At 39.5% G+C, this 11,770-nt stretch overlaps 1 protein-coding gene across 2 annotated transcripts; it reads right to left on the reverse strand.

Annotated features, from left to right (window-relative positions):
• Nucleotides 1-1,908: 1,908 nt before the first annotated feature.
• MAT2B (methionine adenosyltransferase 2 non-catalytic beta subunit) lies at nucleotides 1,909-10,577 on the reverse strand. Of its 2 annotated transcripts, none has more exons than XM_014061295.2 (7): nucleotides 10,444-10,577; nucleotides 8,480-8,674; nucleotides 6,906-7,020; nucleotides 6,534-6,686; nucleotides 4,781-4,974; nucleotides 3,864-3,977; nucleotides 1,909-2,532 (listed from the first exon to the last, which is right to left on the reverse strand). In XM_014061295.2, exons 1-7 carry the CDS (start codon nucleotides 10,504-10,506, stop codon nucleotides 2,362-2,364), a joined length of 1,005 nt encoding a protein of 334 aa, XP_013916770.2. In that variant the 5' UTR covers nucleotides 10,507-10,577; the 3' UTR covers nucleotides 1,909-2,361. The 2 variants fall into 2 exon arrangements, with proteins under 2 accessions (XP_013916770.2, XP_087565801.1); XM_087709675.1 differs by having other exon boundaries at nucleotides 10,375-10,552.
• Nucleotides 10,578-11,770: the final 1,193 nt, after the last annotated feature.

Below are 11,770 nucleotides of genomic sequence, written 5' to 3' on the forward strand. Positions count from 1 at the left end.
CATAATAAAATAATAAGCAACATGCATACAACATTCGGGCGGGGTAATGGTCCTTATCCCCAGGCCTGACGGGCGAGCCAGTTCTTCAAGGCTGTGCGGAAGGCCTGGACGGTGGAGAGGGTGCGAATCTCTACGGGGAGCTCGTTCCAAAGGGTCGGGGCCGCTGCTGAGAAGGCCCTCCTCCTTGTGGTTGCCAGCCGACACTGGCTGGCCGATGGAATGCGGAGGAGGCCTAACCTATAGGATCTTATAGGTCGTAGGGAGGTAATTGGCAGAAGGCGGTCTCTCAAGTATCCAGATCCACTGCCATGTAGGGCTTTATGGGTGATCAGTAGCACCTTGAAGCGCATCCGGAGATCGACAGGTAGCCAGCGCAGCTCGCGGAGGATAGGTGTAATGCGGGTGAATCGGGGTGCACCCGCGATCACTCGCGCGGCTGCGTTCTGCACTAGCTGAAGTCGCCGGATGCTCCTCAAGGGCAGCCCCATGTAGAGCACGTTGCAGTATTCCAGCCTAGAAATCACGAGGGCCCGAGTGACTGTTGTGAGGGCCTCCCGGTTCAGGTAGGGTCGCAACTGGCGCACCAGGCGTACCTGGGCGAATGCCCCCCTGGTCACAGCCGCTATATGATGGTCGAATGACAGCTGTGGATCCAGGAGGACTCCCAAGTTGCGAACCCTCTCTGAGGGGTGTAAAATTTGACCCCCCAGCCTGAGTGTTGGATTAGTGGCCAAATTTTTGGGAGGAAAACACAACAGCCACTCGGTCTTTTCTGGGTTGAGCACAAGCTTGTTAATCCTCATCCAGTCCATGACGGCTTCAAGCCCCCGGTCCATTACGTCAACCGCTTCATTGATTTGGCACGGGGCGGACAGATACAATTGAGTATCGTCCGCGTATTGATGGTATCTAATCCCGTGCCTACGGATGATCTCTCCCAGCGGTTTCATGTAAATGTTAAATAGTAGGGGGGATAAGACCGAACCCTGCGGCACCCCATATTTCAGGGGCCTTGGGGACGATCTCTGCCCTCCCACTAACACCGACTGCGACCTGTCCGAGAGGTAGGAGGAGAACCACCGTAACACGGTGCCTCCCACTCCCACCTCCCGCAGTCTTCGCAGAAGGATACCATGGTCGATGGTATCGAAAGCCGCTGAGAGGTCAAGGAGGACCAGGATGGAGGGATGTCCTTCTTATTATATTAATGATAGTTATTTAATTTTATATTTTCAATTAAGCAAAGCATTAGCAAGATTTCAAATAAAAGCAATGTTTTCTGTTGTGAAGCAATGACAGCCAGAAGACCTCAAATTATTTTATTAATTAGATTGCTACTCTATCATATTTTGAACGAAAAGTCATAGGAACAAGCTAATTGTTTTTTTATTGGGTGCATTACCTTGGGAGATCAGGAAGTAGTAGGAAAAAAGTGCTGCCACAATGTACGTTATGTTGTTTTAGCAGAATCCTTATAAATAATACTCATTACTAAGATAAAAATACATTTGCATTTAAAAAGTAAACTTAAAGTAGATATGGATTCCAAATTCTATTAAGTACTTGCATTCTTTAGGTTTTGCCTTTTATGTTATAATGTACTACTTAATGATGTATGTCACTGCCTGAAAATAGCTGTTCTGCAACAGCTCTCTTTAAATAATTCTGTAATTATTTCAAATTTAATGAATTAATATTTTCTTTGAATAATTTTCAGGATTTTATCGCCTTCAATTATTATTGACTGAAGTGTAAGGAAATGTACTTTTACGACATAGTAAATAACATCAGTTATGCAGTGCATTTACAATGATATTGTTGAGAAAGGGATGTGAACTGTTTAATGCAATGCTGGAGTTTCAAGATGCAGTACAATGTGGAAACATGTGAAGTGTAAGTACACAATCATTCCAAACAAAAATAAAGTTTTTTTATTAGATTTTTTCTAATCATATCTAAAGCAGGTCCAGTGCTTTTTCACTCTAGTTTCAAATTGCATTTGGAAACATTGAAGTTCTGCATTACAATGTTTATTTATAGTAATCAAGAAAATAAATGCCAAGAGAGATTCTATCCAACAGTTTGAAACACAAAAATTGCATGTGAGGAAACATTCTCCTTCCATGTTATTGATGACTGCAATAATTGTAGATCACTAGATTTTTATGATAAGCTAAACATATATTAACAGCTTCAAACAAGGTTAAATTTTTTTATCAACACTTCTTACAATTTCACTAGTGCAAGACCATATTTTACCTGATTCAACTTGAAACACAGAATGCTGAATACAAAACTATTCTTTCTCCCTTTTTTAAAAAAGTGCGTCATATACCATACTTACACTAAAATATTTACAAGCTAGTGGAATACTGTCTGTCTCCATCTCTTGTCAGTGAGGAAAGGCCAAAGTGATTCTTTGATCCCAACTTGAAACGGAGTATGATGACCAATGCCCAACATCAGAAGACGGGAACAGTCAAGCTGAGCATTCTTAGGACGAGGAGCACCCAGCACCGGGCTATCTGTAATCTTTAATTTAAAAGACCAATGTACTTATTGTTCAGAATAAAAAAAATACTGAAATGCAGTTGTTTCTAAGGATCCTCTGTCTCCCATCTCAAAACCATTTTTCTCTCTCATGCTGTAATATTGTAATAATATCACAAGGAATCCTGAAATCTGCAAAAATTGCACAACAGAACCAAAGATTATCTGCCAAAATGTCTATCCAAGTTTTAGTCACGGAATCAAAGATACACGCAGACATTAAAGTCATTTGTGTCTTCTGAAAAGAAGCTTCTAAAGGTAGCCTTCGACTGTAAATAGAGCAAAAGTTGCTACAAGCTGTGCTCAACTTGCAACCACTTATTTGAGGACCATTCGAAGTTATAACTGCACTTATAAAAAAGTGACATAAGTGTTTTCCAGAGAATCTCCCCCTTCAGGGTCTTTTTGTGTGGGTCGGAGGGGGGCAGAAATTCCAACTTCGGCTCTGCTTCAACCTCCTGATGCTCTGAGGCTTTGGGTGAAGGCTGGAAGGAAGTGTCACTGGTGATAAAGAGTGGAGGGCCTTGTTCCAGTGGGACTGAATCATGGCCTGGAACTGGATGACCATCTCAGCCCATTTAGCCACCAGGCACCAGTACCTGGCATTGCCCTCCCGCAGGTCTTCCCTCTGCTTGGAAAGCCTATGTTTGTAGTCCTCAGTGATGTGCTTCTGCTGAGCCTACTTCTCAGTCAGACCCAATTTGAACTGAGCCAGCTATTTTGCTAACTCTTTCTTATGGTGGCTGCTTAGGTCCAACAACTGCTTCCAATTGGGGCTGGCAGGGGAGGGGCAAGTAAACACCGGCAAGGCACCCCTTCGATGTGACATCGGCCACGCCCATCATCACATGACCACATAGCCACGCCCATCCAACTATTAGGCAGTTCGTATTAGTGATCCGTGGGATTTAAAATTATGAATTTAGTGATCCCTGAGGTCCAAAAGGTCGGGGACCCCTGCTTTAAAGTATTTCTTTTCTAATTTTCCAGATCCATAGGTGCCTAGAATTCCTTTCACTTAGGTGAGTATTTACATAAAAGGCATGTAAAAGGACAATTCACTGAGCTATGAGAGACTATAATCAGAAAGCAATTTTTCATCCTTTCCAAATACCATCTTAATTGCAGCGGAAATTTCTGAGTTACATTGTTATAAGGTTATCACTTAAAATTGCAGGGACAAAAGCAAACATTGCTTCTCAAAGAGCCAAAGAAAGATCAAATAATTGGATTATAACATTTCATAACAGTATATAAAACAAATATCAAATGTTTACCAACTACAACTTAGCTCATTCTGATTAATTACTTACTGGTCTTAAGTGGCTACTAGGAAGATTGAAAGCGTCAGCCATAGCACTTGCCATTTCAAACTTAGTCATCTGTTCATTACCAGACCAGTGAAATGTTCCCTTAATGGATGGATCCTTGGAAAAACAACAAACACATATAATTTGAATTCATTTTCAGGAAGGGGAATATAAATTACAAGCTTTGTGGGAGGCCACTAAATAATATCAGAAGCAGCATTTAATTCAATGCACTGTTTTTTGCATTATTAAAACATATTGCTATGCTATATAATGTAATACTTACTATACATGTATTTAACTCAGGCTACATGATACTTTGTACACAATAGTGTTACTAGGAAAAAAAAACCTCAATGTCTTCTCCAGAATAGTTGCGGCTGTTTTACAACTGTTTTTGTTACAAATAATCTCTAGCACTCCATGATGCATTAATAAAATGCAACATTAAAAAAAAACTCAGTGAACTCTCTGAATATTAAGTTTAGCCTTGTATAGACATATATGGGAAGGAAGAGTTGACAGAAGCAATTTTTGTTTAAAATTTTGAATCATCTAGCTGGTTTTTTTTTTCAGATAAGCATAAAAAATCTCTATATTTATTTCTCATCTTCCAACAATACCATTATTCTGCCACCTTAGAATTCCTATTTACTTATTATCTCAATCTTAAGAACAACAGTATCATACATTGTATTGTAAATTTTAACCACGTGTTCTTATGTAAGTATTCCACATGTTTTGATCAGAACTTTATTATATTGTTCATGTTGCACTGTAATCAGATACACATTATTATTGCTTTTAGGAAGTTTGCATTTATTTTTAAAACCTCAAATACATAAAAAAATTATTTGTAGACATCAAACATGTGAAGCAGTGCTTCAAACCTGATATAATACATATAAGAAAGTTCTTACCACCATTCTCCTCTCAGCTAGCTGTCGGCAAACAATGGCTACATCCTTGACATATGTTGGAAACCTTTGCTGCCAATGGTCCATATTGGCTGATTTGTTACTGAACTGCACCTTATCAAACATAGTGGTCACAGCACTTTCTTCCAGCTTTTCCACTTCTCCATATAAAATAGGGATTCTAAGGATGGCAGAACCTAAGAAAAAAGAAATAAAAGCCATAAATGTTTCAGAAATCAAAATACATATCCATGCAATTGCCCAGCATGCTGTAAACTTCACATCAATAGAAAAAAAACATGGAAAAGGAACAGATTTAACTGGAAGAAGCCAAATTTAAAAAAAAAAGTCTGGAAACTGCTTCAAAACTGTTTCTGGCAATATTTCCTAGAATAATTCCAACTGTCGAAATGAATTCTAGACAGTTTTGTTTCCCGTGATAATTTTGACAATAAAATCTCATAGTGCAGTATACTTAAGGTAATAATACTTTGGAAACTACCAATATGAGCTTGCACATTCAACAAGCTCTGAAATACATACAAGAACTATCATTTAAAAATTCAAAATACAAAGTCTTTGTAGCTGCTTATTTCATTTCACCCTTTCTTTCCTCTTTCTATTTTTATTATCTATGTAATGCACAACCTATTCAGAGTATATTTCCTTTAATTCTCACAGCCATAATACACTTGTTTATGTAGCATTCTTCCATTTCTTATGTTTTTCCATTACGAACATAGCAAGCTGATTCTTATGTACAATCCAACCCAACCAAAAGTCTATGGAGATTCTCAGTCATCCAGGTCATGTTTGTTCCAAAGGTGCTTTTTCAAGAGGCAACTGGATTTTCTTGTTTTTATTTTGAAAACAATTCGCTTCTCATCCAAAAATCTTCTTCAGCTCTGAATGGATGCTGGGAATGGAAGGATTTATATTCCTTGCAGACACCTGGTCATTTGCATTCTTTCAGAGGGTCACTGATAAACCTGGAGGTTTATCCCTGTTCTCAGAGTCACATGAGTAGTGCAAATGGGAATGGACCCTTCTTGGCTGCAGGAAGTTTTCTGCCTGTGTCCCTTCACTGTTGAAGACAGGCACAGGCTATTTGGGATGAGTGATTGTGTTGTCTGTACCTCAAACCAAAGTGCAAATGGTTCTTGTAGTCTGCAATTTTTTCCCCCTGGAAATCTGTTCATACTCCAACACCATTCGATGCATCCCAAAATGCATAGTTAAGTCTATGGAGATTCTCAGTCATCCTAGTCATGGTTGCTCAAGAGGCAACTGGACTTTGTTTCTTCTTTGAAGACATTCTCATCCAAGAAGCGAAACTTAGATGACTTAAGACATTAATTAATTAAAAATAAATCTTATCTACTGAAATTTTCAAAGAGTATTTTAGAAAAGGGTGGATATCAGATTATTTCTGTATGTGTGTTAACACTTAAGTTAATCTGACTCATATTGATTTGGCCCTGTTCTGTTTTGACTCCATCAAATCTGAGTACGCAAACCTGGAGGGGGGGATGTAGTAGTTAAATTATGATATTGAATTAACATTCCAAAAATATGGAATTTCACACTTTATGGAGAATTAATCTTGGTAAATGAAAATAAAACAACATTCTTGGTATCAATGAGTCCAAGACACTGGCTCTCCTTCCCATTCACCCTCTACCAATCTACCAATGTAACTATTGTTGTTTTTATTATAAAACAATATGGGGAAATGTGTACCCAGAAATTAACTTACCTTCATTGTTTTTTAAAACTGCTCTTTCCCCTTCTAGTTTGGTTCTGCCGTAGAGATTTAGAGGATTTGGTACATCATTCTCCTTGTATGGAGGGTTTGTTCCATCAAATACATAGTCTGTACTAATGTAGATCAGAAATGCTTCCACTTGAGCTAAATTTGAAAAACATTTATCATAATTAAATGTGTAACTAAGGGACTATTCCATCTGGCTTTATAGCAATCAGTAGATCCCACATTCCTCTTTTAACAAAGCATGTTATGAAACATTAACTGACAGAAATTCTTCAACACTGGTCGAACTACCTACACTTAGAATATAGAAAATAATAATTTAACCTCGTTTTTTTAAAAAAAATCAATAATTTTTACCTGCTTCTTTTGCTATAATTCCTGAAGCAGTCACATTGAGCTGAGCAGCAGCATCTGGTTGACTGTCTACAATATCTGGCCTTCTCTCAGCTGCACAATGTATTATCACATGAGGCTGGAATATACACATATGAATAAGTTCATTCAAAGAGGACCACTGAACTTTCATTTAACTACCCTTTATCTATCAAAAACTTCATGTTATATTGCTGAAAGACTAATTTACCTGTGATCCCCCAGAATGTATACAATATTTATCCATTCAAAATTATTTTGCTGTTTAGCAGTTTGCTTATTACCCTATTCCGTTACAAAGAAATTCAACAGACAACATGAAGTAAAGAATTCTAGAAGTATGACCCCACTTTTAATAAATTCAATAATTTATTAAATTTACCGTATTTTTCAGAGTATAAGATGCACCTTTTTTCCTCAAAAAAGAGGCTGAAAATCTTGGTGCGTCTTATACATCGAATACACCATTTTTTTGCCTCCCGAAGCCCTGCCCCCTTCACCAAAATGGCAGTGCATAGCCTTATGGAGGCTTTCAGGGAGCTCCTGGGGGCTGGGGAGCAGAAATGAGCAAACAACAAGCCATTTTTGCCCCCTAGCCACCAGCAGCACTCTATAAGCCTTCATAAGGCTATGAATGCAATTTTTTTGACAAAAAATGGGCCTGTTTTCATGAAAAATGGGCCTTTTTTGCTCATTTTTGCTCCCCCAAAGCTATTCATTATTTTTTTAAGAGCTCATTTTTGCGAAAAATGGGCCATTTTGGGAGGTTTTTAGAGTGCAAAAACTTTTTTTTCCCTTTTGGAAAGCTCTTTAACTGATTGATGAGAATTACATTGATCAAGTGCTGGGCCAGCAGAAACAAAGTCTTAAGATGCTGCAGATTGTCAGCGATTTCCTTCTCCAGCACATGGATAAATACACCTGAAAACACCTACCTACCTACTCTCTCTCTCCCTACCTACCTATTGTATTTCTCTCTCTCTCTAATCTACCTACCTACTCTCTCTCCCTACCTACCTACTGTATTTCTCTATTTCTCTCTCTCCCTCTACCTACCAACCTACCTACTCTCTCTCTCCCTATCTATCTACTGTATTTCTCTATTTCTCTCACTCTGTCCCTCTACCAACTTATCTACCTACCTACACTCTCTCTCTCACCCTACCTACCTACTGTATTTCTCTCTATTTTTCTCTCACTCTCTATCCCTTTATCTACCTACCTACCTAACTACTCTCTCCCTCTTTCTCTCTACCTACTATATTTCTCTCTATTTCTCTCCCTCTCTATCCCTGTGTCTACCTACCTACTTTTTTAAAAAAATTGCCTCTTCAATACTTTGGTGCATCTTTTACTCCGGTGCGTCTTATACTCTGAAAAATACGGTATTTTCTGCAGTACCATTTTTTTTCTAATTAAAGCATTTAAAAAAAATAAAGTCCCAGTTGTTTAAAAGCAGAATATATAACGAATAGTATATGCTAATATTTTGGAAAACCAGTTAAATTATTTAGCAATTCTGAACAATATGAGAAACATTTCCTTTCCCAAATTCTCACCAGAAAATCTTGGATTACACTGTGAATAGCAGCAGAATCTAAAAGATTAACTTGTTCAAACAAAGGTCGAGCTCTACTGTAGCCACAGCCAAGAGTGTGCCAATGATTTGCTTTAAATTCTTTATAAACAGCTCTGCCAAGGAGTCCAGTGGCACCAGTAATTAGGACACGTCTATTTGGGATATCCACATCTTCCTAAAAAACGAAAAAGAAAATATGGTCCGTAGTCATATAAAATTATCAGTGTTTTTCCCAGAACTTTTGCAAGCTCCTCCTGCATATCTCTTTCCTTTATTTTTACACATCCCATTGAACATAAGCCACAGAATAGCAGCTACAATAATAATTTGTTTGGTAAATAAAGTTCAAATATCAAAGATAACATACTATGTACGTTTTTCACTCGTTTGTAGTCACAGATTTGATGGAGTCATAACAGAACAGGATCAAATTAATATCAGTCAGATCAGTTTAAGTGCTAACACACATACAGAAAGATAATATACCTTGGATGACTCTAACTTTTCATTGAATATGATTGAAATTGATATCTGCAAAAAGGTTAATTGAAAAAAATGTATTCTTTTTATTCTACTTTAAACTGTCAAGACAAAATCTTTCCAAGGCTGGTTACTTTTCTTTACCTATCAACCAGTAGTTTTTCTATCAAGATTCTTTAGACAGAAAGGAAAAACAGTTACCAAAAGTCCTACTGAAGTTTTACCTTCCTTATAATTATTCCAGAAAGTATTTCCATTCAAATCAATGACTTTTAGCAGGTTTCTGGTATTATAGCTGATGTACAGTAATTGTAATTCCAATTGCTTATAAAGAATGGTTATTGGAATTATACAACGTTGTTACTGAGGTATTTTTCTTTACTCTTCTCTTTTTTTCCCCTTTCGTGACTTGTCTTTTTTAGATTGCTAGATCTGACAGCAAGTTCTGTCTTGCCTTTGTTGATCCGTACATTTGTCTGGGGTTCCATGTAAACGTAGGAACAAGGACATAAATGCTCTGAAAATGTAGCTGATCAGCAAAGGGTTAATGGGATTTCATATCCCTATCAAGCACGCAAACTAGTTTAAACAAACACAAGGTCTGTCCTTGAAGTAGAACCAGCCCAAATACTTGACAAATAATAAAATCAGCATTTTTCTTTACTTTGTGTCACCTTAAGAAGTAGGAATGTTTACTTCATGCTAGGCTAAAAGTAAGGCATTCTTATAGGAGGATGGATGCAAATGAATTATCCCACCTCAGTCAAGAGAAAAAGCCTCCAAGTCTGACTCCAGAGCAACCATTAGAGGGGAAAAAACCACTTAGGAATTTCATTAAAAGCACATTACCGCTGAAAGATTGTTTACTAGGCCCATGATAATGGAACTGTGAATATTTAGTTTTATGCAACATTTGCAGTTTAACTGTTCGCCTCTCTGGATAGGCTATTTTTCATTCAACAGCGAGCAGTAGATTTAAACCATCACGTGTGCGAATGGCTTAATTTAACAACTCTCCTCCCACGCAGTACTAACGGGAACAAGGAAAGTCCCTCCGCAGCTCGCTCGCTCCCCCCCCCGAGTGTTTACAAGTGTTCCTCCAACCCTGAAGCTGGATTTAAACCCCCAAGCTGTAAACTCTCCCCCCCCCCGGCAACTAATGCTGGCTGGGGATTATGGGCGTCCCGATCTAGCACATTCAGAGCAGGGGAAGGGAAAACTGTCATATAAACACAGGCACGGGAAGAAAACCCTCTGGGAGCGCCGAAGGAGATCTGTGAGGCAACTCAAGATCTGCAGCCCCGAGGACCCCTTTAGGGCGCAAGGCAAACGTCGCCAAAGCCGAGCCGGAAGAAGGGCGAGGCGGCGCAGAGGAGGCGCGCCTAGTTTGTTTACCACGGAAAAGCCAGCGGAGAGGACAAGGGTGGTGATGGAGGGGGGAACGCCTTGCGAATCCTTCCTCACCTCCTCGAGCCAGCAGCTCCCCGGCTCAAAATGGATGCGGAGCCCTTTCTCCCACCCGACCATCCCTCCTGCCTTGGTTCGTAGGCGCCGCCGCCGCCGCCCGCGTTCAGCTAGACTGTGACGGCGGCTGTCGCCCAAAGCCCACCCCTTTCCTCCAGGCGAGCCGCGGATTGGTCCTTTCTTCCGCGGGAGGCGGGGTTGAGGGAGCGCCTCACTGCGGACGTGCGGACGGCGTGCGCTATGGGGGGGGGGGGAGGGCAAGCCCGACCCAGTTTTCCCGTCTCCGCGAAACCTTTGCTGGCTTCTTTGGGGGCTTATAAACTTTCTGAACTGGACTGTTTTAGAACCCTCCCCAAAGAAACAGCCAGGGGCCGCTCTTTGTACATTTTCCTATCCCGGAAATATTAGCGCTGCAGGGGACAGAAAACCAAAACCATGAAAACATCCTGACCCCGCCTCCCCATGAACTGAATTTCTTCTTGTTCTTTGCCTCAAAGCATTTAAGTCAGTGTAACACAATACTACTGGTTTAGTATGCAAGGCAGACTTGACTTTATTCTCCAAGCCCAGAAATCTTTGCAAAATGAGGTAACGTGTGATAGGCATGTACTAAAAGCCGTGGAAAATATGCGTAAAAAACCACATGCACAAACTTGCCACCCAGTTCAAAGTAGGTTGCTTTAATGCGCAGATAAAAAGGAACCTGGCGAGTTCTTTTACATCCAATTGAAAGTGAAATTGCTGTCTAATTTCTGGCCTTAGCTTTCACTTATTTGAAACGGTTAAAGCAAGGTTGCAATCTGATTGCGGGCAAGATTTTTGTAGCTCAAAATAAAATTTACTTTGTTATTAGCTAGCTTCCAGAAATTGCACAGTAAAATCTGGAAGACAAGCCATTACAAGTTTGAAATTATTATCATTATTGACATTTATTGTTTTTATGCTGTTTTTTTCTCATTTGCTGCCCAGAGTCACTTCTTGTAAGATGGATGGCCGTATAATTTATTGATCGATGGATTGCATATCCAAAGAAATTCAACCTTCAACATATTAAAAACATATATCACATCCAGTCCTGGAGAGATCCTCAAAGGCTGCTTGTGGGTCCTTATGGAAATGCATTAAGTTCCAAAGTGAAGTTAGTAATAAACTTAGCACCATCAGTATTGTGAAAATAAAGAATTTCCCAGGGGTAGTCAAATTGAAGATGGGGAAAAATTGCCTTGTTTTGCTGATGGAAGCTGTTTGGCTTCCCAGTTTGTTCTGTCTATAGAAGACATAGATAACAAATAGGAAACTAAAGGACATAATAGTTACATATCCTAAA

Source organism: Thamnophis sirtalis, unplaced genomic scaffold (genome assembly GCF_051295495.1).
Source record: "Thamnophis sirtalis isolate CommonGarterSnake01/CBP01778 unplaced genomic scaffold, rThaSir2_p1.2 scaffold_3, whole genome shotgun sequence".
NCBI classification, from domain to species: domain Eukaryota; kingdom Metazoa; phylum Chordata; class Lepidosauria; order Squamata; family Natricidae; genus Thamnophis; species Thamnophis sirtalis.

What these genes read in the sequence shown, in the direction of transcription:
- MAT2B (XM_087709675.1), bottom strand. Translation starts at nt 10,506, where the DNA reads ATGGTCGGGTGGGAGAAAGGGCTCCGCATCCATTTTGAGCCGGGGAGC. An exon ending in AATTATAGCAAAAGAAGCAG is followed by an intron (nt 6,687 to 6,905) that starts GTAAAAATTATT and finishes TTTCAAATTTAG; the next exon opens with CTCAAGTGGAAGCATTTCTG. An exon ending in AGTTTTAAAAAACAATGAAG is followed by an intron (nt 4,975 to 6,533) that starts GTAAGTTAATTT and finishes CTTTTTTCTTAG; the next exon opens with GTTCTGCCATCCTTAGAATC.